The 25,994-nt window shown below is 37.9% G+C and overlaps 1 protein-coding gene across 16 annotated transcripts in view; it reads left to right on the plus strand.

The window, feature by feature from the left end:
• Nucleotides 1–25,994, plus strand: part of AKAP9 (A-kinase anchoring protein 9) — a 172,210-nt gene that overhangs the window by 141,558 nt on the left and 4,658 nt on the right. For all 16 annotated transcript variants that reach the window (XM_003896346.5, XM_021936074.2, XM_021936076.2 and 13 more), the window contains 16 exons: nucleotides 2,417–2,557; nucleotides 3,068–3,553; nucleotides 4,565–4,628; nucleotides 4,748–4,869; nucleotides 5,424–5,615; nucleotides 6,158–6,346; nucleotides 9,272–9,416; nucleotides 12,968–13,187; nucleotides 14,909–15,059; nucleotides 16,163–16,831; nucleotides 17,060–17,268; nucleotides 17,583–17,688; nucleotides 19,480–19,662; nucleotides 20,671–20,871; nucleotides 22,349–22,581; nucleotides 25,036–25,121. In XM_003896346.5, the coding sequence (XP_003896395.5) occupies nucleotides 2,417–2,557; nucleotides 3,068–3,553; nucleotides 4,565–4,628; nucleotides 4,748–4,869; nucleotides 5,424–5,615; nucleotides 6,158–6,346; nucleotides 9,272–9,416; nucleotides 12,968–13,187; nucleotides 14,909–15,059; nucleotides 16,163–16,831; nucleotides 17,060–17,268; nucleotides 17,583–17,688; nucleotides 19,480–19,662; nucleotides 20,671–20,871; nucleotides 22,349–22,581; nucleotides 25,036–25,121 (3,397 nt within the window). The remainder of the gene's footprint in view (nucleotides 1–2,416; nucleotides 2,558–3,067; nucleotides 3,554–4,564; nucleotides 4,629–4,747; nucleotides 4,870–5,423; nucleotides 5,616–6,157; nucleotides 6,347–9,271; nucleotides 9,417–12,967; nucleotides 13,188–14,908; nucleotides 15,060–16,162; nucleotides 16,832–17,059; nucleotides 17,269–17,582; nucleotides 17,689–19,479; nucleotides 19,663–20,670; nucleotides 20,872–22,348; nucleotides 22,582–25,035; nucleotides 25,122–25,994) is intronic.

Below are 25,994 nucleotides of genomic sequence, written 5' to 3' on the forward strand. Positions count from 1 at the left end.
TTTACTGAATATGGTGTTCTGTTTACATCTAGCAGTTTATACAAAAGGATTTTTATAAAAATATACCACTTATAAAAAATACGCTGTTGTTAAAAGAAAAACTAGGCTGGGTGCGGTGGCTCACGCCTGTAATCCCAGCACTTTGGGAGGCAGAGGTGGGTGGATCACCAGGTCAGGAGAGTGAGACCATCCTGGCTAACACGGTGAAACCCCATCTCTACTAAAAATACAAAAAATTAGCCGGGCATGGTGATGGGCACCTGTAGTCACAGTTACTTGGGAGGCTGAGGCAGGAGAATGGCGTGAACCCAGGAGGCAGAGCTTGCATGAGCCAAGATCACGCCACTGCACTCCAGCCTGGGCAACAGAGCAAGACTCCATCTCAAAAAAAAAAAGAAAAGAAAAGAAAAGAAAAACTAGACAAACTAAATTTACGAGAGTTTATTTGAACAAAAAAGGATTCATGAATTGGGTAGCACTCAGAACCAGAGGGGTTTCACGAATCTCTTTTGTGCAACAGTGGCCGGTGAATATTTATAGACAGAACTACCAAATAAAGTGCAGTTACAGCTAGGTGTTTGCCTTATTTGGACCCGGTCTGCTCAGTTGACTGCTTGTCATTCGCTAAGAGTAGCTGTTTATTATACTCCTAAGATAATGTTTTCCGTTTACGTACTCCTAAGTTAGGTTTACGTACTCCTAAGTTAGGTTGCAATTCCTTACATAGGAACTCAAGATACAGAGACAGCCTCAGGCCAAATTTAACTTAACATTGTGTAGTCATATTATTATCACTAAAATAATGGATACAGACTGTATTTTGTAGTCTTCAAATGTGATGTTTATTTCATGAACATCATCATTAAATGGAGCAGTCAGAAGAAACTAAGAAACATTAACTTTAGCAAATGTCCTCTAGGACTTGTGGGGATTTTTTTCTTAATTTCCTTCTAATATGCATGTTATGTTATCATTCCTTTTAAGTAATAATAAGTATGAAAATATATTAGGATTGACAAAGAATGCAGACTTTAGAGAAAAAATCTATTATTTAATAACATCTACTGAATTAATGTGTGGGTGACATATTTTACAAATTTTTTTTTTTTTTTCTTGAGACAGAGTCTTGCTCTGTTGCCCAGGCTGGAGTGCAGTGGTGTGACGTCAGCTCACTGCAGCCTCCACCTCCTGGGTTTCCAGCGATTCTCCTGCCTCAGCCTCCCAGGTGGCTGGGATTACAGACATGCCACACCACACCAGGCTAAATTTTTTTTTTTTTTTTTTTTTTTTAGTAGAGACGAAGTTCCTGCATGTTAGCCAGGCTGGTCTCAAATTCCTGGCCTCAACTGATCCGCCTGCCTCAGCCTCCCAAAGTGCTAGGATTACAGGTGTTAGCCACCACGCCTGGCCAACTTTTACAAATTTTATACCTGATAATAGATTTCATCTGTTTTAAGTAAAAATGCATAGTTGACCTCTGTAAGTTTACTTATGTGAAGATCTGAAATCATAGCTCTCTATTATAGATAGGATAAGAGCTTTTTTTCCCTCCAAATTCTCACCTTATAAATTTATAACTTTGAGTAGCAGAACTTCAGTCTTCTCTAAACACCAGGAGATTAACTGATAAATCACAATTATTTAATTATATAATGTATTTTGCAAAGAATAATAATTACCTGGCTTTTTCCTCCTTCATTGGAACTAAATTACTCTAAGTTATAAATAATTAAAATAGTAATATAACTTTCTTTTTTTTTTTGGAGACAGAGTCTTACTCTGTTGCCCAGGCTGAAGTGTAGTGGCACGGTTTGACTCACTGCAACCTCTCCCTCCTGAGCAGCTGGGACTACAGGCATGCACCACCACACCTGGCTAATTTTTGTATTTTTTGTAGAGACAGTTTTGCCATGTTGAGGCCAGTAGACTGGCCTCGAACTCCTGACCTCAAGTGATCTACCTGTCTCAGCCTCTCAAAGTGCTGGGATTACAGGCATGAGCCATCATGCCTGGCCTAAAATAGTAATACTTTCCATGTATGAGTTCTAAGAAATATCTTAGTTACACTTGGTTTCTTTTGACAAAAGTGCTATAAATATGAAGAACTTTTTGAATGGTAATAAAGAATATTTTCACTAATAATTTATAAATTTTTCGGATGTATATGAATGACATTATTTGCCTTTTATTCCCAGAAAATCATTCTTTTCTCAAGAAGAAAATCATTATCTCAAGAATATAAGATGATGGTTCTGAAAAAGCTTCTGTGTTTTTGGAAAGAGCATTGATTTGTTGCAACTCCTTTTATCTGTAGGCAGTCATTCCTTGGGTAGTTTTATTAGAATGTATAAGTGCCTTGAATTTAGCTGTATTTTTTTAAAAGTATGTGTTTCTTATGTTTTCCGCTGTCATTCAGACAACTACTGAGCTATTTCATAGCAATGAGGAAAGTAGATTTTTAAATGAACTCGAGGCTCTTAGAGCTGAATCGGTGGCTACTAAAGCAGAACTTACCGGTTATAAAGAAAAGACTGAAAAACTTCAAGGAGAGCTTTTGGTAAGATAAGTAACATACCTCCTAATTCACTCATTTCTACCTATCTTAATTGCATTTCAAAGTATATACTCATCTGTAGCAAATCAAGCTCCATAACTTAAAAACTAGATAAAAAGTATTTTGTGGATTTGATGAAAACTTTCATTGTTGTAAATTTCTTTACCAACATCTTCTTGCTTGGTTTTCCTGGAAATCTTTGTTAGGAGGATACTTTTTATTTCCATTCTGTTAATGAAGGAGTAGAAAGTTGTTAAAGAGGACTGTGTATCCCATGAGAACCAAAAGTAGAAGCTGATAAAATTATTTCACTTTTATAGTAATCTATGACCATACATACATACAAATATATATATATGTAAACTATGAGTGTTTCTAAAATGTTTTTCCTACTACTCTGAGGAAAATGAACATATAATCATGAATTACATTCCTCCCACCCCCTTTAAATTCTGCATTTAATATGGAAAGATTTGAACTGAATGCCCTACTGTTCTACTCATTACGTTTTAGATAAAAGAAACAAATATGGCATCTCTTCAAAAAGACTTAAGCCAAGTTAGGGATCACCTCACAGAGGCAAAAGAGAAATTGTCCATTTTAGAAGAAGAAGATAAGACTGCGGTACAAGAAAACAAAAAGGCCTGCATGTTCGAGCCACTTCCTGTAAAACTGAGTAAAAGCATTGCATCCCAGACAGATGGGACTCTGAAGGTCAATAGCAGTAATCAGACTCCACAAATTCTTGTTAAGAATGCAGAAATACAAATTGATTTACAGAGTGAATGTTCCTCAGAAGAAGTTACTGAAATAATCAGTCAGTTTACTGAAAAAATTGAGAAGATGCAAGAACTACATGCTGCTGAAATTTTGGACATGGAATCCAGACATATTTCAGAAACTGAAACCTTAAAGAGGGAACACTATGTTGCTGTTCAGTTACTGAAAGAGGAATGTGGTACCTTGAAGGCAGTGATACAGCGTCTGAGAAGTAAAGAGGTATTTGGTTTCTATAATATTGTTCTTCAACATTGTGTGCTTTTTTAAAAAAAAAAAATCATTTAAATTAATTCATTTTGTAGATGACAAACTAAAATGCAACTCATTAAGGCACTTGATCTTTCTAAGTAGGTGTATTATCAAGGCAAGTTTTTAACTCCTTGTACAGTATTCCTTTTTTAAAATTTTTATTTATTTATTTTTCTTTTATTATACTTTAAGTTCTGAGATACACGTGCAGGATGTGCAGGTTTGTTACATAGGTATACACGTGCCATGGTGGTTTGCTGCACCCATCAACCCGTCGTCTACATTAAGTATTTCTCCTAATGCTATCCCTCCCCTAGCCCCCATGCCCCGACAGGCCCTGGTGTGTGATGTTCCCCTCCCTGTGTCCATGTGTTCTCATTGTTTAACTCCCACTTATGAGTGAGAACATGTGGTGTTTGGTTTTCTGTTCTTGTGTTAGTCTGCTGAGAATGATGGTTTCCAGCTTCATCCATGTCCCTGCAAATGACATGAACTCATCCTTTTTTATGGCTGCGTAGTATTCCCTGGTGTATATGTGCTACATTTTCTTTATCTAGTTTATCACTGATGGGCATTTGGGTTGGTTCCAACATTGTGTGCTTTTAAAAGAAAATGAGAAAACTTAGGACAGTCTCTTCCTTACGATACTATCACAATTTTAATAGTTTTGAACTTTTTTAAATTTAAAGAGGTTTTAGTTTTAAAATTTTTTAAATCTTTCCATTGTGTAGAGTTAAATAATATATGATGTTCCTTTATGGACTTGGAACATGTTATCATTCCTTAATTCACGAATATCTCTTCTTATGGTAATATTCATGAAGAAACAGACTTGTTTTAAAAAACCATGAATAGTTTCATTTATTATGAAAGGTGTGACAGATTTGATTACAGCATGAGAAACCAGCAAAATAATTCAGCGTATTCTATTTTTATTAAATCAAAAAATATATGTATTTTTTTTTTGTTTTCTCTAATTAGGGACCCGCAATTCCTGAGTTAACACATTCTGATGCTTACCAGACTAGAGAAATATGCTCCAGTGGTAAGTTTTATAAATATCTGTAATGTTTGTAGTATTTGTTTAAGAAATATTGGTTTTTTGGGGACATGGGGGTTGATTTTTTTTTTTTTTTAAACAGCAAATGATTTTCATTATTTTAGATTCTGGATCAGACTGGGGTCAGGGAATTTATCTTACACACAGTCAAGGATTTGACGCAGCATCAGAAGGCCGAGGAGAAGAAAGTGAAAGTGCAACAGATTCCTTTCCAAAGAAAATAAAGGTACTAAAAGATAGATACCTTTTATTAACTCAGCCAGTGTTGTTTCTATGTTGAACATAGCACTTCATTAGAAGTTATGTGGTGGGATCGTTTCTGAAGAGAGAATTGCATAGCTAGAAGGAACCTGAGAGATCTATTTTATTTCCATATTTCACAGATAATAAAGTAAGAGATTTAATGATGATATGTATGAAGACTTTTTTCTTAATAATTCTTATTCCTGATGTTTTCGTTTGCCAGAATTTTTAAAGTAGTCTTAAAGAGTAGAAGTTATATCCCATGTATTTATTTTGGTCAAATCAGTGGCTTATCAGTAAACCTAGGAAGAGTACATTAGCCAAACAGAAGGAACTTAGAGATGAGAGCTATGGAAAGTCATAGGCCATCTGCTGGAGTTGGCTTACCTCTCCACAGGAAGAAGGCATTCAGTAATGTTGAGCTGGAGTTTTCTCTCTGCAAGCTATCTTGCTTAAAATTTATTTCTCTTTGTATGTCTAATTTTTCAGTCTGTGAAGAAGTTGTCATAATTCTGGCTTTTGGGTTTTGGTTTCTAGGGATTACTGAGAGCTGTCCATAATGAAGGCATGCAGGTGCTTTCTCTCACTGAGTCTCCCTATAATGATGGAGAGGACCATTCTATTCAGCAGATTTCAGAATCTTGGCTAGAAGAGAGAAAAGCTTACCTCAGTACAATCTCATCTCTAAAGGATTTAATTACCAAAATGCAACTGCAAAGAGAAGCTGAGGTACCCAAAGAATACTACGCATCTAAATCGTTTTATGTATTATTTTAACAATAATAATACATTATAAATTATCTTTTATACATATTTTTGCATGAATAACTATATATATTTTCACACTTGAAACTCTGCCAGGAACAGTGCCTCACGCCTGTAATCCCAGCACTTTGGGAGGCCGAGGTGGGCGGATCACTTGAGGTCAGGAGTTCAAGACCAGCCTGGCTAACGTGTTGAAACCCATCTCTACTGAAAATACAAAAATTAGCCAGGCGTGGTGGTGGGTGCCTGTAATCCCAGCTACTCGGGAGACTGAGGCAGGAGAATCACTTAAATCTGGGAGGTGGAGGTTGCAGTGAGCCGAGATCGTGCCACTGTACTCCAGCCTGAGCAACAGAGTGAGACTCTGTCTCAAAAAGAAAAAAAAAAGAGAAGAAGTACACATGCTCCTAGACTTTTAATTATTTTTCTTTGTAGATTAATATTTTTAGAATGTTTTTAAAATATGCTTATTTGAAAACTAACTTTGGTTATATGTACTTTGCTAGGTTTATGATAGTTCTCAATCTCATGAGAGCTTCTCAGACTGGCGAGGTGAACTACTGCTTGCCCTTCAACAAGTTTTCTTAGAAGAGCGTAGTGTTTTACTAGCAGCATTTCGGACGGAGCTGACAGCTCTAGGTACTACAGATGCAGTTGGCTTACTAAACTGTTTGGAACAGAGAATACAAGAACAGGTATAATGAAACTTCATTTTAAACAACACTTTAATAGAAATAAGGAAATGACTATTAATTTTAGAGTCTTAATTTAAGTATGAAGGTTAAGATTTTAATAGGATCCACTATGAATATTTTTTTAAAAATTATTGTAACTGTTTTAACATGTTAGAAAGTAAGAAAGACTGAAAGTTAAAGAGCTGATTTTCTAACCTAGGAAATTAGTAAAAGAGCAACAAAATAATCCCAAACTAATTTGAGGGAGTAAATTCTCATTATTTGCACTGGTTATGTTCTATAAAGTTGCTCTGAACATTGAACAGTCATTGCTTCTAAGGGAAATACAAGGTTAGGTTCCTGTAAGCCTTTGGTCACAACATTTTCATCAATCAGTACATAACTTTGTCTATATGTGATTCTATTTTAAGACATCTTATTTATTGTATATTATTGATTGATTAACCTTAAACACCACCAACAGCACTATAACTCATGCCTGAAAAAAACTTGTCTGACACATATATTTTCTCCTTAAGGCACATCACAGCCTTCTCGTACTTAGGAACACCATAAAGCACTTCAGCACTACTTTTGGGGGCCATTCTAAACAGTGAAATCACAAATAAAAAGCACAAAAATTTGAAACATCACTAAATACTCTGTAAAAAGGGCATTTGACTTTAGCTGGGGACATCCACATTGGACCATTTAAATTTTCTGCTGCTCTATGCATTTCTGTGAAAGACCATGAAAGCAACACAACAATGAATTTGGGAGTTACAAATAAATTTTAGTGAGAAGGCAAACCTGCAAATATGGAATCAGAATAATGAGGATTCCCTTTAATGAAGAAAAAGACATCAATAGATACATTGTTACAATAAGATAAAATGTTAAAAGTTGGACATTTGAACTTTTCTGAAGAATTGGTTAAGCAAAATGATAAAGCACACATTTTTAAAGTTAGGAATGAACTGAAGATATAGTTGAGATATAAAAATGATAGAATATTATGAATAATTTCATGAGAATAAACAAACACCTGGGTGAAATGGACAGATTTCCTAAAAAAAAAAAATCACTTATGAAAACTCTTTCATTAAGAAACAGAAAACCTCCAAAGACCTATTACTAGTAACAGAATCAAATCAATAGTTAAAAATCTACTATAATACTTAACACCCAGATCTTGTTTTTTAATATATTCTCCACTGAAAAGAACTAGGACTTCCTGCAGAACTGGTGATTTTAGGGATGGATCAGGGAAAGTACAAGGTGAGCCTGGAACATCTTGTTTTGCTGGCAAGTAAGGAATTGTTCAAAGAATAAAGAGAACATGTCGAAAGGTCACAGAAGCCAGCTTGAAGGAGCTCCAACTGGCCAAATTCTAGAAAAATTTAAATATTATACTAAATGATAGTAACAAATTATAAGCCAAAGAGTGAAATAAGAACTCATGAGACCATACTGATATAAATAAATAAATATATAAATATATAAATAAATAAATAGTATTACCATGGAATGACAGCTAGTAAATGTAGAAGGAACAATGAAAGGAAATTACCCTTTATTAAACACTATATTATTAAATCACTCTTTATTAAACACTATTCAAGTAATAGTTTGCAGTGGGTGCTAAAATTATTGTGAAAAGGTTTGATAAGAAACTGTATTTATATAATCTCAAAGTAAATCCCCAGAAAATATTCTTTAATTACCAGGGAAAACCAGTAACTTTGCAGTGGAGAAACCTTGCAGATACCACCTTAACCAAGTGATCAGAATGACTATTACCAGTAACGGAATAGACATCATACAGTTCCTAATATGAAGGGCACAGTGCCACTTTCACAGTATTTTTGTCAAATGAATATTCATAGTCCACTCTTGGGGAAATATCAGACCAAAACAAATTGAGAACACTACATCTATCAAAATAAAAAATAGTGACACCAAGTACTGGTGAGGAAGAAAAGAAACTGTCTTATACATTGCTGGTAGGATTGTAAAATGGGAGGGCAATAGCCAAAAACTGGAAACATCCTAAATGTCCTTTGACAGAAGAATGGATGGACAAACTGTGGTACATCCATACAATGAAATACTACTCAGCAATTAAAAAGAAACAAACTATTTATGCCTGCAACCACTTGTATGCTATATAATGCTCTTAAAATGACAAAATTATAGTAATAAAGATCAGTGGTTGACAGGGGTTAGGGTTAGGGAGAGAGTATGACTATAGAGGGCTTTCTTTGTGGTGATAAAACAGTTGGTATTCTGATGGTAGTGGTGGTTACACGAACCTGTCTGTACCTGTGATCAAATTTTGTAGAATTACACACCAGGAAAATTAATGACTGCATGTGAACAGTAATGAAATCTGAATAAGTATTGTACTGATACCATTTTCCTGGTTTCGATAATATACTATGGTAATGCAAGATGGTATCACTGGGAAAAGCTGGCTAACAGATACATGGGAACTTTAGCTTAAATTAATCAAAATAAAAAGTGTTTTAAAATTGAGGAACGTACAACAAAATAGCCTGTAGTCTTCAAAAATTCAAAGTCATGAAAGACAAAGACTTAGGAATATCACTTTTTTTCTTTTTGCTGTGAAGCACATTTCACAAAATTTGAATGGGCTCTGTACATCACATAATAGTATTGTAGTAGTGTTAATTCTACTTTCGCTAATTGTAGTTATGTATGTAAAGAATGTTCTTGTTTTAAGGAAATACAGTCTCGTATTTAGAGGTAAAGGAGCATTTGTCTGCAGCATATCCTCATACATTTTGGAAAGGAAAAATAAGAAAAATTTTTTAAAAAGAAAATTTTAGTATGTGTGTTCCATTCATTCTTCTTCAGATTTCTTGGTTGTTAATTGTATTGCCTTTACATCTCTCGTCACTTGATGTTTACCTTCCTTTGTTACAGGGTGTTGAATATCAAGCAGCTATGGAATACCTGCAGAAAGCAGATAGAAGGAGTTTGTTATCTGAAATTCAGGCACTGCATGCACAAATGAATGGCAGGAAAATTACTCTGAAAAGAGAACAAGAGAATGAGAAATCAAGCCAAGGTATGTTGTATGACAAGCTCATATGGTTACATAAATAGGTGAAAAGATTTCACTTTGTTTTCTTTCTTATTATTATTAAGTTAAAACATATTTTCTCAGTCACATTTTCTTCTCATTCTCATAATGTTAAGGATACAATCTATATTAATTACTCTAGGATCTAATTGGTTGTAGACAGCTATGTTGACTTTAAAATAAACTGCTATTCCCCTAATCAGGTTAAGCCCATTGGGTTCATTCTTTTTCTTTATTTTAGAGCTGTATGTTAAGAAAAGAGTCTTTCCAGTCATAAAACAGAAAATACTCTTTCGAGGAAAATCCACCATGCATATAACTAATTCTTTTTTAATCCTTTTTAAAAAATTGTGAGCCATAACATACAGAAAATTACAAATTGCAAATATGCATTATGACACATTATTAAATGAGTATCTATGGAAACATCACCCATATGAATATGACCAGTATCCTGAAAGCCCCTTCTCCCAAGCATATGCTCCTCTGAGTAACTTAGAGGTAATCATAGTTCTGATTTTTCTTTAGTTTTACTACCTATTTATATATTCCTAAAACATATAAGTTTCAAGTTTTTCCTGTTCTTGAACTTTATCAATCTGTATGTGTTTTTTATCTTGTTTCTTTCACCTCTCTGTAACATTCTTCCAACATTCCTCCAAGTTACTGCATTTTTCAAGTTACTGCATTCTTCCAAATTAGTAGTAGAACATTCTTCCAAGTTACTGCATTTATCTCTAGTTCATTCATCCTTGTTACTCCATAACTCTGTAACCCTGTGTAGGGCCAGGTGCAGTGGCTCACACCTGTAATCCCAGCACTTTGGGAGGCCGACATGGGTGGATCACGAGGTCAGGAGTTCAAGACCTGCCTGGCCAAGGTGGTGAAACCCCGTCTCTACTAAAAATACAAAAAGTAGCCAGGCATGGTGGCAGGCGCCTGTAATACCAGTCACTCAGGAGGCTGAGGCAGAGAATTGCTTGAACCCAGAAAGTGGAGGTTGCAGTGAGCTGCAATCGCTCCACTACACTCCAGCCTGGGTGACAGAGCAAGACTCCGTCTCAAAAAAAAAAAAAGAATTCCCTGTATAGATATTCCAAAATTTATATATCCATTCTATTAATATGAGCATTTGGATTGTTTCTACTTTTTAGCTATTTAGCTATCAATGCTATTATAAACATTGTTGTATAGTGTTTCTGCTACATATGTGCATTCTTCTTCTCAGTATATAACTAAGAGTAGAATTGCTGGGTCATGGAATGCCTATCTTAGATAACTTCAAACGATTTTCCTTCATGGTCATATTAGTTTATACACTTACTAGCAGTATATGAGAGTTACGTTGCTTCACATCTTTGCCAACAGCTGGTATAGTCAGACTACTGTTGCCAATCTGCTGGGTGTGCAGTGGATTTTTATTGTGGTTTTAATTGGCTGTTCTCTAATTTCTGAAGTGTTTAGTCCTTTTTCATATGGTAATTGGCTAGTTTGATTTTTATTTTTGTGATATGCTCGTTTAGGTACTTTTTGATAAGAGTATCTGATCTTTTAAATTGAGCTACAGATGGAAATCATTAGAAAGTAAAGTGAAATCTAATTTTCATCATCTCCACTGAGGACACATGGCTGTGTGTTCAGCAATTTTGTTTCATGTACTGGTAGAAACATGTATCCTTTTGGAAATTTTGAAAGTCACAGCATGGTCTCACATTGGTCATTAAAAAGCTGAAGCAGGCTGGGCACAGTGGTTCACGCCTGTAATCCCAGCACTTTGGGAAGCCAAGGCGGAAGGATCACCAGGTCAGGAGTTCAAGACCAGCCTGTCCAACATGGTGAAACCCTGTCTCTACTGAAAATACAAAAATTAGCTGGGCATGGTGGTGGGTGCCTGTAATCCCAGCTACTGGGGAGGTTGAGGCAGGAGAATCGTTTGAACCCGGGAGGTGGAGGTTGCAGTGAGTCGGGATTGCACCACTGCACTCCAGCCTGGGCTACAGGGCAAGAGTGTCTCAAAAAAATAAAAGCTGAAGCATTCTTATCACTGAGTTTAAGAAGGAAAAAAAAACGAAAACAAGTTAAAATTACTTCAGAAAAAAGAGTCATAATGAGATAAACATATCACTTTAAATGTAGGCTTAATTGAAGATGCCTTTTAGAGATAAATTAATATTGTTTTACTTAGGTTAAATGGAACACCATTGAAAGCTTAATTAATGTCACAGATTCACATTTATGTAAATCCTTAACCTCTAAAGTTTTTAGAAGCCTTAATTAAACATGATTGATTATCATCTAAAGCTAATGTTATTTCTGTCTCCTAACATCACTAATATGAATTGTAATGTGAATTGTTGAACTTTGATAGTATTTTTTAAGTTAAAAATCCTTTTCTTATTAGAGTAGTATAGTATTACATATTTATGGTGGAATACAGAAAAGAATAGAGTGAAAATCATTCCTTGAATCACCTAAATCCTATAATGACTACCTAACAGCTGAGTAAATATGTCTCCAGACCTTTTCAGTGTGCCTGTGTACATAAGTTTATATTTTTCATAAAAAAGGAATCCTGATACATATTTTATAACATGCCTTTTTTTTTTTTTCATTTAACATGCTGAGGGATTTAAATTTTTCAGTTTGTTTTTATTGTAGCAAACATGTAGCAAGAGTTTGGTTGGCCTTTAATGGATAAAAGGACAGTATCCAAAGTGGGGTTTGGATTTCCCACTTCTGGGAAAAGAGTCATATTAAAGTTCCGAGGGACTCTCTGCAAAGGGGTGCTGAACAAAAGAAATAAGCAGTGCTCATCATTGTAGTCAGTTACTTGGGAAATTCCTGCAAGTACTTTGTGTGGCAAGTACTTTGTGTGGGTATCAAAAAATCTTTGGAATTTTTTAAAGTACGTTGTTGAAATTCTGAATGTACAAATATGAGTTCCATTTAAAGTTTTTTTTTAATTTTAAATCTTGGATCCATTAATGTGTTAAACTTTTATCCTTATGTATTTATAGTTCTGAAATCTTGGCCAATAGCACTGTGAGGAAAACATGCCTGAAATTTATTTTTATATATTACCAACTCTTTTTGTTTGTTTTTTTGAGACAGGGTCTCACTCTGTCACTGAGGCTGGAGTACAGTGGCATGGTCTCAGCTCCTTGCAACCTCCACCTCCTGAGCTCAAGCAGTCCTCCCACCTCAGCCTTCTGAGTAGATGGGACTACAGGCACATGCCAGCACACCCAGCTGATTTTTGTATTTTTAGTAGAGACAGAATTTCACCATGTTGCCCAGGCTGGTCTTGAACTCCTGGCCTTAAGCAGTCCTCCCTCCCACCTCAGCCTCACAAAGTGCTGGGATTACAGGTATGAGCCACCATGCCTGTACTGCATTACCAACTCTTGGGATTATAATTTTTCATGTTTCCTTTGAAGTAATCTCCTAAACTGCAAATCAGTTCTTATCAACAAATATTTATAAACCAAATATGAGTTGCTTGATTATGTTTTAAATATTAATCATGTTCTGTGTAGAACTCTTGGAATATAATATACAGCAGAAGCAGTCTCAAATGCTGGAGATGCAAGTGGAGCTCAGCAGTATGAAAGACAGAGCAACGGAACTGCAGGAGCAGCTGAGTTCTGAGAAAATGGTGGTGGCTGAACTGAGAAGTGAGCTTGCACAAACTAAACTGGAACTAGAAACAACACTCAAGGCACAGCATAAACACCTAAAGGAATTGGAGGCTTTCAGGTGTGCCAGGCTTCCTTATTATAAACATGTTACAAGGAATGGGAGTAATTTGTCATAAACACTGTGCAAATATATAACACACATGATATTTAAATACCATGCAATATAACATGCATGATGTTTAAATAGCATGCAACTGTTTTTTTCAAGGAAAAACTATAATAGAAAAAAAACTAAATTTTTCCAAATGATGAACTTATAACATATTCTCTACTGTGACTTCAGTTCTGTGTGAGACTTGTATGAGATATATTTTGACTTTGACCTTTATTTTACCATCAGCCAATTTGAAGTGATATTTATGAATGCAGTAGAATTCATGATTGAGTGAGCTGAAATATGCAAAATATTTGAAGAGACAGTGCTTGTTAAAAGAATATATTTGTTGATACAAATACTGCGATATTCTGTTGCCAAAGACACATTATAACTAGTCGTTTTTATATTGAACATTAGCTTCACACACAAATAGACATGGTGATTACCATGTTCAGTAAAAGACAAAAAATTTATTTACTTTTTATTTATTTATTCTATTTTTTATTTATTTAATTGTCTTGAGACGGAGTCTCACTCTGTCGCCCAGACTGGAGTGCAATGGTGTGATTCCAGCTCACTGCAAGTTCCACCACCTGGGTTCAAGTGATTCTCCTGCCTCAGCCTCCTGAGTGGCTGGGATTATAGGCACCCACCAGTATGCCCAGCTAATTTTTGTATTTTCAATAGAAATTGAGTTTCACCATGTTGGCCAAGCTGGTCTCGAACTCCTGACCTCAGGTAACCCACCCACCTCAGCCTCCCAAAGTGCAGGGATTACAGGTGTGAGCTGCCATGCCCAGCCAAAATTTTTATTAATACTATTTTGTAACAATAAATTGCATAGTTGTTTGCATTGATAATTAATAACTAATAATTGTAGTACTAGAAACAGTTAATTTGAAGCCAGGTGTGGTGACTAATGCCTGTAATCCCAGCACTTTGGGAGGCCGAGGCGGGTGGATCACCTGAGGTCAGGAATTTGAGACCAGCCTGGCCAACATAGTGAAGCCCCGTCTCTACTAAAAATACAAAAAATTAACCGGGTATGCTGTCGTACATCTGTAATCCCAGCTACTTGGGAGGGTGAGGAAGGAGGACCGCTTGAACCCAGGAGGCGGAGGTTGCAGTGAGTCAAGATTGCGCCATTGCACGCCATCCTGGGTGACAAGAGGGAAACTCTGTCTTAAAAAAAAAAAAAAAAAAAAAAAAACAGGGCCAGACGCGGTGGCTCACGCCTGTAAATCCAGCACTTTGAGAGGCCCAGGCAGGCAGATCATGAGGTCAAGAGATTGAGACCATCCTGGCCAACATGATGAAACTCCATCTCTACTGAAAATACAAAAATTAGCTGGGCATGGTGGTGTGCGCCTGTAGTCCCAGCTACTTGGGAGGCTGAGGGAGGAAAATTGGTTTAACCCGGGAGGTGGAGGTTGCAGTGAGCCAAGATGACACTACTGCACTCCATCCTGGCAATGGAGCAAGACTCAGTCTCAAAACAAAACAACAAAAAGAGAAAGAGTTAATTTGAAGTGAACCCCAGTCAAGAATCTTTAATAGTTTATATTTTCCTCTTAGCTAGCATATTATATGCCTCAGCTTATCAGTGGAAGCTGTTTTTCTCTCTCTCATTATATGCTTCATCAACATAGCTTTATGGAAGTTCATTTGTCTTTCTGACTTAGGTTGGAAGTTAAAGATAAGACAGATGAAGTACATTTGCTTAACGACACATTAGCAAGTGAACAGAAAAAATCAAGAGAGCTCCAATGGGCTTTGGAGAAAGAGAAAGCGAAGTTGGGACACAGTGAAGAACGGGATAAAGAAGAACTTGAGGTACTGTTATCTTTGTCTTTAAATGTCTCTGGAAAATCCAGAATGATAGAAGAGAGTCTTGAGACTTTCCTCCATCTAAAATGTCAACCTTAGACTTCTTAATAAGATGCGGTAAGTTGTTCACTTAGGCATTCAATACTATATAATGTTATCTAAACAATATTATGAGGAAATGCTAATGGAATGGTGATTGGTTTGTTTGTTAGTTTGTTTTGCTACATCCAAAGATGCATATAGACTGCTCTGCTGCAACATGTTTTGGTCATGTGAATTGGTACACAGAGATAAACATGGCAGTCCTGTCAGTTTAATACAGAAGTAGTTTTGGTTCCTGTTTTCTCCTAGGGAAGAGGAACAGGGATACTTTTCTGGATCCCTCACTGCTTAAGAACATTTAAAGTGAACATTGGCCCCTTTCAGAGAGACACACCCCTGCTTTGCAAGGCTCTCAGCTCAAGGCAGGTTGTACTAGTACATGCAGTATCTACTTTTAATAGAGATGGAGTTGTCTCACTGGCTCAGAGCTCTTCTAGCCACTTAAATGTATGCTGCTTCATTACTTAGTGAGGTTAAGATTTTTTGAGAAAAGTATTTTACCCTTCTTTTGTTTATATTTCATGATTTTGCACTAACTACTGAACATTTAAGTTAATAAACTAAATCAGTTCTATTTTCTAATACAGATACTATCAGCATAGTATTAATAAAGGCATGGTTGTATACTTATAAAGGTTTTTTTTGTTTTGTTTTGTTTTTTTGAGTCAAAGTCTCGCTCTGTTGCCTACCCTGGGGGGCAGTGTGGCATAATCTAGGCTCACTGCAACCTCCACCTCCCAGGTTCAAGCGATTCTCCTGCCTCAGCCTCCCAAGTAGCTGGGACTACAGGCATGTGCCACTGCACCCAGTTAATTTTTTGTATTTTTAGTAGAGACGTAGAGACAGGGTTTCACCATGTTGGCCAGGCTGGTCTTGAACTCTTGACCTCAGGTGATCTGCCCACCTCGGCCTCCCAAAGTGCTGGGATTACAGGCGTGAGCCACCATGCCTGGCCAAGTATTTGTAATGATACTAACAAGTTCTTAAATTTGACTTTCTCATACCAGGATCTGAAGTTTTCACTTGAGAGTCAGAAACAAAGGAATCTTCAGCTAAATCTACTTTTGGAACAACAGAAACAACTACTGGACGAATCCCAGCAAAAAATAGAATCACAGAGAATGCTATATGATGCCCAGTTGTCAGAAGAACACGGTCGAAACTTAGAGCTTCAAGTACTTCTTGAATCTGAGAAAGTTCGAATTCGGGAAATGAGTAGTACCCTAGATAGGGAGCGGGAATTGCACGCACAGCTGCAGAGCAATGATGGTACTGGGCAGTCTCGGCCATCCTTGCCCTCAGAGGACCTACTGAAAGAGCTGCAGAAACAGCTAGAGGAAAAACACAGTCGCATAGTAGAACTGTTAAATGAGACTGAAAAATATAAACTGGATTCTTTGCAAACACGACAGCAAATGGAAAAAGATAGGCAGGTTCATAGGAAAACACTGCAGACAGAACAAGAGGCCAACACTGAGGGACAGAAAAAAATGCATGAGCTCCAGTCCAAAGTGGAAGATCTTCAGCGCCAGCTGGAAGAGAAAAGACAACAAGTTTATAAGTTAGACCTTGAAGGACAGAGACTACAAGGAATCATGCAGGAATTCCAGAAGCAAGAACTAGAACGAGAAGAAAAACGAGAAAGTAGAAGAATTCTGTATCAGAACCTTAATGAGGTAAACTGACAGTTTCTTTTTAGATATTTTTAAGGAAAGTACTGCAGCCCTTTGGTCATTAACTTTTGATATTGGATTAAATTACTTAAATAACTGTTTGTAAATCACCTAAAAATGAAATATATAGACGTTTATTGGATATAAACAATAATTGTGTTCCCTTAAGATAGACTGTGATATGCTCTTCACTTATAATTATTGTTTTCTTATTCTGTCCAAAATTGCCAGCCAGCCACATGGAGCTTAACCAGTGATCGAACTAGAAATTGGGTTCTTCAACAGAAAATAGAAGGAGAAACAAAGGAATCAAACTATGCTACATTGATTGAAATGAATGGAGGAGGAACCGGCTGTAATCATGAATTAGAAATGATCAGACAAAAGCTTCAATGTGTAGCTTCAAAACTACAGGTTCTAGCCCAGAAAGCCTCTAAGAGGTTAGACTTTTCTGCCTGATCTTTGGGAAAGCAGCATTCTTAGGCTGGGTAGACCCCATGCCTCTTTGACAGCTAGCCAAGGGTGGGGAATTGAAATTTTAAAGGTAATGCATGTTTGCATTAGGAGGTGATATTCTTTAACGGAACTCAAATGTCTGAAAATAACTATCTAACACTTTGACCCAGGGAAGAGAGCACAGTATATAAGGGAGAAGTGATAGGTGAAGTAGAACGTCACCTGCTCTGTAATGTTTGGGGTAGTAAACACCCCCAATTGATAAGGTATGTTTTGACTTTCTGTCTTTTTCTTAAAGACTACAGTTTGAAATAGCAGATGATGAAGATTTCATTTGGGTTCAGGAAAATATTGATGAAATTATTTTACAACTACAGAAATTAACTGGCCAACAAGGTGAAGAGGTAATACTTTTTAAAAGTTATTTCGGAAGCATTGAGAGCAAAGATTTAATAGAAACTGAATCATTTGAAACTTGCAGCATATTGTTTATACTCTTTATAGAGTTTTATTTGTATCTTTTCATTGATTTTAAACATGAGTAATAATGCTTGCTTTCCCCCAAGAGAAGATAATGAAGGCTTGTGGGGGAAGTTAGCTTTCATTATTGTTACTGAATAATTATGTTGACCTTTTACCGTATGGAGACAAGCTTCCTGAAAGAGTGATCTGGCTTCTATCCTCTCTACTCCGTGAAACACCCTTAGACGCCTACCAGTGTCTAAACAATTGACTAATCTGGTGAATCTTTTCAGTCTTTTTCTTGACTTCTTTGTAGCATTTGACACTTTTGATCTCTTTTATTTTCTTAAGACCTTCTCTTTCCTTGCGTGTCACGTCAGTATTCTAACATTTCTTCTGCTTCTTTCATCAGTTACCTTTATGGTTCCTCTTCCTACCCTCTTCCTTCTTTTCTGTAACCTATAACTATGAAAGCTCACACAGTCCAACACCCTGAGCTCTCACTAGACTTATTATTAAACAAATACTTATATTGAACACTTACTCTGTGCCAGATAAGTGCCAGATAGGTTCTGGAGATACAGTGAACAAATCTGACTAAAACCTCACCCTTATGGAGCTTATCTTTAGTGGACTGTGGTTCTAGTCTAAACCTCTGTCCTGTGTTCCAGGCTTATATTTTCTTTTTTGTTTTGTTTTTTGAGATGGAGTCTTACTCTGTCACCCAGACTGGAGTGCAGTGGCGCAATCTCAACTCACTGCAACCTCTGCTTCCTGGGTTCATGCCATTCTCCTGCCTCAGCCTCCCGAATAGCTGGGACTATAGGCACTCGCCAGTAGGCCCGGCTAATTTTTTGTATTCTTTAGTAGAGATGGGGTTTCACTGTGTTAGCCAGGATGGTCTCGATCTCCTGACCTCATAATCCGCCCGCCTCGGCCTCCTAAAGTGCTGGGATTACAGGCGTGAGCCACCGCGCCCGGCCCAGGCTTATATTTTCAGTTAGTTACTAGACATTTTTCCTTAGGGAAATGTACCCCATAGTGACCCTATAGGAACCTCACAGGCACATTCCAAACTGAACACCGTCTTCCCTTTCTCCTTCCTGCTCCAGACCCCCATTTCTAGTCATGATACCGCCCAGTTTAGAAAGCTGGAAGTCACCACAGACCACTTTCCTTCACCCTTCCCTGCATGTCTACATAGTCACTAAGTCCTGTCCCTCTTATCTTCTAAATACCTCTCCCACACACCCTTTACTTTCTGTCCCTTAGGCATTGCCTCCATTCAGGCTTTCAGCATTTCTTACCTGGCTGTTGAAACAACTTGCTGATAGGTCTACCTGACACGAAGATATCTTCCCTAATTTCCCCTGCTTTGTACATTACTACCAAAGGAATTTTTCCAACACATAAATTTTGTGTCGTATTTTTGCATCAAGCCTTTCATGACTCTCCATTGCCTACATTTAGGTCTGTTATTCATAAAGTAAAGCAATCTAGACTTAACAGGCAACCTACAACACCCCGAAAGGAATACACACTCGCTCAAGCCTGTGCGCCTTTTGCTTAATGTGCCCTTATCTTTTCTGCCTGGTAAATATCTACCTATTACTGAAGACTCAACTCAAGCACCAATTCATGAACTTTGTTGCTCTCGGTGCCTATTCACACTTTATATGCATTATTCACATCCATTTGTGCTTAAGTGACCTTACACCATTTTATTTTTCCAGCCCAGCTTGGTGTCCCCAAGTACTTCTTGTGGCTCCTTGACTGAAAGACTACTGAGACAAAATGCTGAGCTGACAGGGCATATCAGTCAACTGACTGAAGAGAAGAATGACTTAAGGAACATGGTTATGAAGCTGGAAGAGCAGATCAGGTGGTATCGACAGACAGGAGCTGGTAGAGATAATGTATGTCCATTTTTAGCATCTCCATATATGAGAATTAGTGCATGCTTATCATTTCTGCTATCTAGTTCAAGTTTTAATCCTGTTAATGTAAAACTATCACATACCTGATTCTTAGTAGGATCTGTAGAAAATTTTATAGGGATGACAATAATAATATTACTATTACTACTAAGTTACTAATAATTACTGTTATTTATTGGAAACCATCTCTGTACTCGACTCTGGGTTGTATACATAAAGAATGTCTAATCCACATCCACCTTATACCTGAGAAAACTGAACTGAAGTCGTAGTCAAACCAAGATACATGTATCTCCAAAGCCAGATACTTTGCTACCTAGGCACCAACAACAGATACACAAAATGTTCACATGTGAATCCTGACTGTTCTCTTCGGTTACTTATCAGTCATTGTGTTCATGACTCAAATAGAAGGTGCTGTTAAATTATGTCTTTCAGTCTGATAAATTACGCTGAGAATTTACTTAAAATTTTTCCATTTAAAACCAGGTATAAAATTAATTGCTAGTTTCCATAATCACCCAATATAAAGATAGAAAAGACCTGTAAGACAACTGTATGGTTAAATACATGATAACACATTTATGTGCCTTTTATAGAAATCCACTTATTATGTACATACTGGCTTGTTTTTTTCCCACTTCTCCAATACACTATTTCAGGCACAGGCTCAAAATTTGGACCCAAATGGTCTGTTAGGTCTCTTGATGTTTTTAGTTCAAAGCTCTGCTAATCTGCTAAACCTTCCCTGTGGCCAGGCTTTCTCAAGGACTTTTAGTTGTAAAACTAATGTATTTAGCAAAGGACCATGTACTTAGAGTTAGTGTATATGCATAATGTCAATTGAGATTGGCTTTGAACTTTGTCTAGGTGGGGTCAGAAAGTTGAGACTGCACCATCATTGAGCTATCTTTAATATGTTTAGCTCAGACTTTTCTTCAGAGACTTGTTCTTAAAAATCATGTAAGTAGTCTGTGGTCTTTGCAGTCTTCCAGGTTTTCATTGAATGGTGGTGCCAACATTGAAGCCATCATTGCCTCTGAAAAAGAGGTATGGAACAGAGAAAAATTGACTCTCCAGAAATCTTTGAAAAGGGCAGAGGCTGAAGTATACAAACTGAAAGCTGAACTAAGAAATGACTCTTTACTTCAAACTCTAAGCCCTGATTCTGAACATGTCACTTTAAAGGTAGGAGACATCTCCCATCTAAACATCACAGTTTGTTCTATGTTTTTGCCTTCTTTCATCTCTCACTGACCTTAAATAAATAGACTAAAGAAATTTAGGGCCGGGCACGGTGGCTCACACCTGTAATCTCAGCACTTTGGGAGGCCAAGATGCGCGGATCACGAGGTCAGGAGATTAAAACTATCCTGGCTAACATGGTGAAACCCCGTCTCTACCAAAAATACAAAAACAAAAAAAATTAGCCGGGTGGGGTGGTGGGCGCCTGTAGTCCCAGCTACTCAGGAGGCTGAGGCAGGAGAATGACATGAACCTGGGAGGCAGAGCTTGCAGTGAGCCGAGATTGCACCACTGCACTCCAGCCTGGGTGACAGAGTGAGACTCCGTCTCACAAAAAAAAAAAAAAAAAAAAAAAAAAAAAAAGATGGTATTCAGGTTTTGTCTCTAGGTCTCTTTATTCAGTCTTTGTCATGAATGCAGGTCACAGAGGTTTGTGGAAAGGCATGCCCAGGACTGGGACCAGATTAACCTCTATTAATGGTCACAGTGACAGCATCCTGGGCTCGTGGTTCCACTTTCCCTGGTTTCATCCCTAATAGACCAAAAGAATGTTATATGTAAGAGCATCATACTCTGTAAAATGGTAAGCCCTCTGAAAGCCTCCCTAGTGACTAATAATGAATGTTGTTAAAAGTACCTTAATCAGTCAACATAAAATTCAAAACATAAAGAAAAACTTTTGGAACATTTATTCCAGTTTATGACTCTGAAGGGATAGAAAGCATTAACATTTAAAAAGTTAGATTAGGCCAGGCACGGTGGCTCACACCTGTAATCCCAGCACTTTGGGAGGCCGAGGTGGGTGGATTACTGAGGTCAGGAGTTTGAGATCAGCCTGGCCAACATGGTGAAATCCCATCTGTACTAGAAATACAAAAACTAGCCAGGCATGGTGGTGGGTGCCTGTAATCCCACCTACTTAGGAGGCTGAGGTAGGAGAATTGCTTGAACCCGGGAGACGGAGGTTGCAGTGAGCCGAGATCACGCCACTGCACTCTAGCGTGGGTGACAGAGTGAGACTCCATCTCATAAATAAATAAATAGATTAGTGACCCTAATGAAAATAGCTCTGTACAATTAAAAAAAGAAAAAAAAAAAAGATGAAATTGGGATGACAAAAATATTTGCAATTAATACTATAATGAGGGCTAAATCCTAAAAGAAGAAGTCTAACTATTACTATTCAGACTCCATTGACTAAAAGAGGCAAAAGTGTAAAGCTTAGTTAATTTATCTTAAATTTCACCTTTGCTGATAAAGTAGAAAACAGTGATAGGATACCTGCCATTTTATTACTACTACTATTACTACTACTACTACTACTACTACTACTACTTGTTAAAATCTAGGTTATTTTCCCCTGGAGAGCAGGTTGAATGTTTTCTTAATGTCTTTATGTTCTTCTCTTCCTTAAATATAGAGAATTTATGGCAAATACTTGAGGGCAGAAAGTTTTCGAAAGGCTCTCATTTACCAGAAGAAATACCTGCTGCTGTTACTGGGTGGGTTCCAGGAATGTGAAGATGCCACTTTGGCCCTGCTTGCCCGGATGGGGGGGCAGCCAGCTTTCACGGATCTAGAGGTGATCACCAATCGCCCAAAGGGCTTCACCAGGTTTCGGTCGGCCGTCAGAGTATCCATTGCAATTTCCAGGTGAAGAACTTGAAGGAAAATGCATTTTACTAATAGACTGTCTAAAAGGATTAGTTCTCTTTAATTCTCCCTCTATTCTTTTCTGGGTATACTCTATATTTGTATGGTAGGCGGTATGTGCCATCACTGAAGCATGTCTGCTTTGTTTTTCTAGGTTTTCATTCAGCAGGAATAGTGGCAGGGTATGCGTAGACTATGAAAAGGGCCTTCCTAGGTCCAGGAAGCTGGTGACTCAGAGCTGGCCTATCCAGTCAGGGTTGCCTTTTAGAAAACAATCTGGACCAGGCACAGTGCCTCATGCCTGTAATCCCAGCACTTTGGGAAGCCAAGGCGGGCAAATCACAAGGTCAGAAGATCAAGACCAGCCTGGCCAACGTGGTAAAACCCTGTCTCTACTAAAAAAACAAAAAATTAGCTGGGCGTAGTGGCAGGTGCCTGTAGTCCCAGCTACTCAGAGTGAGACTCTGTCAAAAAAAAGAAAAAGAAAAAGGCCGGGTGTGGTGGCTCACATCTGTAATTCCAGCACTTTGGGAGGCCAAGGCAGGCGGATCACAAGGTCAGGAGATCGAGACCATTGTGGCTATGCTGAAACCTCATCTCTACTAAAAATACAAAAAAAATTAGCCAGGCATGGTGGCGGGCGCCTATAGTCCCAGCTACTTGGGAGGCTGAGGCAGGACAATGGCGTGAACCCAGGAGGCGGAGCTTGCAGTGAGCCAAGATCGCACCACTGCACTCCAACCTGGGCAACAGAAGGAGACTCCATCTCAAAAAAAAAAAAAAAAAAAAAATCTAAATAAGCCCATGAACAAGCTCACACATGTAAAAAAAAGATTATAACATTTAAAAATGTGCTTGACAAATTACTTCTTAGGCTGGCATACATTCATTTTCTTCATTGCTAAGATAACCCAGTTTTGGTGCCCAGCTATGGAAGGTCCTTTCCTAACTGCATTCAAGTCAGAGGTTAGCCTTTAGGGCATTGGATTTTTGCTAGTGCTTTTGTTGTTCTTTCTCTAGTAATCCCAAGCAAAGAACGCTGGTATTCATTCTGTCTGTGATTGACATGCAGCCAAGACTCAAACTACTTTGAGGACCTGGCCCACTACAGTCTTCTGACCTGGTTATATGCATACAAACACCAAGGCTTCTCCATGCATCCCCCTCCCTTTTAGGAGGCAGACAGATCTTAAAGGAATTTTGCTTTTTAAAGTTCTTTCTGTCAGGTCACATCTGATGCTTCTTTAAGGAGTTTTACCCTTTTTTTCTTATTTATTTTTCTTTAAAAATATGGCACAATTTTTTAATTGGAAGCTGTCTGAGATCACCTGGTCTAGAATCTCATTCCACACTTGAGGAAACTGAGGCAGGGAGAGGTTACAAAGCCAGTAGTGATAGAGCTGGGACAACCAGCTCAGTCTCCCCAGTCTCATTCATGCTGGCTCTGGAAACAGGAACACAGGTTTTATCTTAGTGTGGGCCTCAGACCCTCCTTGCTTCTGATATTCCATATTGTAGTCTCCTGGTTTCATTTACTCTTTCTCACCTTTCATTTCCTTCATCACCTTGTATAGAGTTAAACCAGGGTAAGTGCTGGTAGATGCATTGATGAAAAAATATATAATTCCTGCCTAAATACCTAAAGGCAGCTCACTTTCTAGTGGGGAAGACTAATATGCACAGAACTTAGAATATAATAAATAAATGGGAGGTCACAGGAGTTAGCTAGTAATTTTGATTAGAGGGATCTAGAGAGGCTTCATGAAAGCAATGTAGAAGTTGTTATTGACAAACTTCACTCTGCCCTGCTTTTTCTTATCCAAGATTATGTTTATCATATTTTGACCCTCCTAAGACGGAGCCTTGGAACGGATTCAAAATAAATCGAAACTGGTGCTCCAAAAGCTCCTTGGGCCATAATGGGGCAGGTGGTAACTTGCTGCACCTGGTTCATGAAGCTAACACTCCCATTCCTTTTGAAACCAACATTTGTTGTCCCTAATCAAAGGGACAAGAGCCTCACCCACCTTGCAGCATTCCCAGCACATTCTTATTGCCAATTTAAGGGTCTTTTTGTTCTCTTCTTATTTCATCTGCCCTTTATTCTCTATTCTCTTTTCATTACTTCTCACCCTTTCTTTGTCTACTTTTCCCATCTACTTTTGCCTTCCATCTCCTTGTACCCCATTTATCCCTCAAGCCAGAACCTGATGCTGACAGTATAAGAGACCTCTAATGCCTCTTGGGAAGGGGATAAGGGGATCTTGAATCCCTATTCCTCTGTTCCAGTTGATTTTGTCACAATGGGCATTGACATAGTTTAATTGGGCAATCGTGAAATTTGACATATGTTCTATGTTTATATTTAAATGTATGATGTGATTTTTGTAGGAAGTATACATACTGTTTACATTATAGATGTGCTGTGAAATTTTATCTTGGAATCTTTTTTAGAATGAAATTTTTGGTTCGACGGTGGCATCGAGTCACAGGTTCTGGTTCCATCAATATTAACAGAGATGGCTTTGGACTTAATCAAGGTGAAGTCAAAATAGCATATTTTCTTATGTTTATGGCTCTCTAAATCAGAGGTCCCCCACCCCCAGGCTATGGACCCATACTTGTCTGTGGCCTGTTAGGAACCAGGCCGCACAGCAGCAGGTGAGTGGCGGGGACTACTGCCCGAGCTCCACCTCCTGGCAGATCAGCCGTGGCATTAGATTCTCACAGGAGCACAGACCTTATTGTGAACTGCACATGTGAGGAATCTAGGTTGTGTGCTCCTTATGAGAATCTAACTAATGCCTGATGATCTGGGGTGGAACAGTTTCATCCAGAAACCATTCCGGCCCCTCTGGGTCCATGGAAAAATTGTCTTCCATGAAATGCGTCCCTGGTGCCAAAAAGGTTAGGGACTGCTGCTCTGAATTACTGCATGTGTAATACTTACCAAATAATGAATTCTGGAAACAATGTTTTCCAAAGACAAAGCCCTTATAACTGCCAAAACTAGGTAACTTCACTGTTTTTTAAAGAGGGTAATACTAGCTGATTTTCATGGAGAACTTAGTCTGCACCAGGCCGTGCTCTTTTCATGTATTCTCCCAATCCTGTGATAGAAATACAGTTGTTACTATTCTCACTTTTAGATGAAAAACCGAGGCATGGAAAACACATGTCATTTGCCCCAGAATGGCCAGTAGGGAAGTGATGGAATCAGGACCAAACACTGGCAGTCTGGCCCCAGAGCCCATACTCTTCATAACTGCATTTAAGGCACTGGTTCAAGACAGGATTGCTGTTAGTCATATGGAATAATTATGAAGTTTTCATAATTTAACAATATTCAAACAGGTTTCTGAGTTTACCAAGAGGTTGTATAATAATGGTAACAGCTAAAATTCCTTCTCTCT

The sequence above is a fragment of the Papio anubis genome, chromosome 4 (genome assembly GCF_008728515.1).
Source record: "Papio anubis isolate 15944 chromosome 4, Panubis1.0, whole genome shotgun sequence".
Classification (NCBI taxonomy): domain Eukaryota; kingdom Metazoa; phylum Chordata; class Mammalia; order Primates; family Cercopithecidae; genus Papio; species Papio anubis.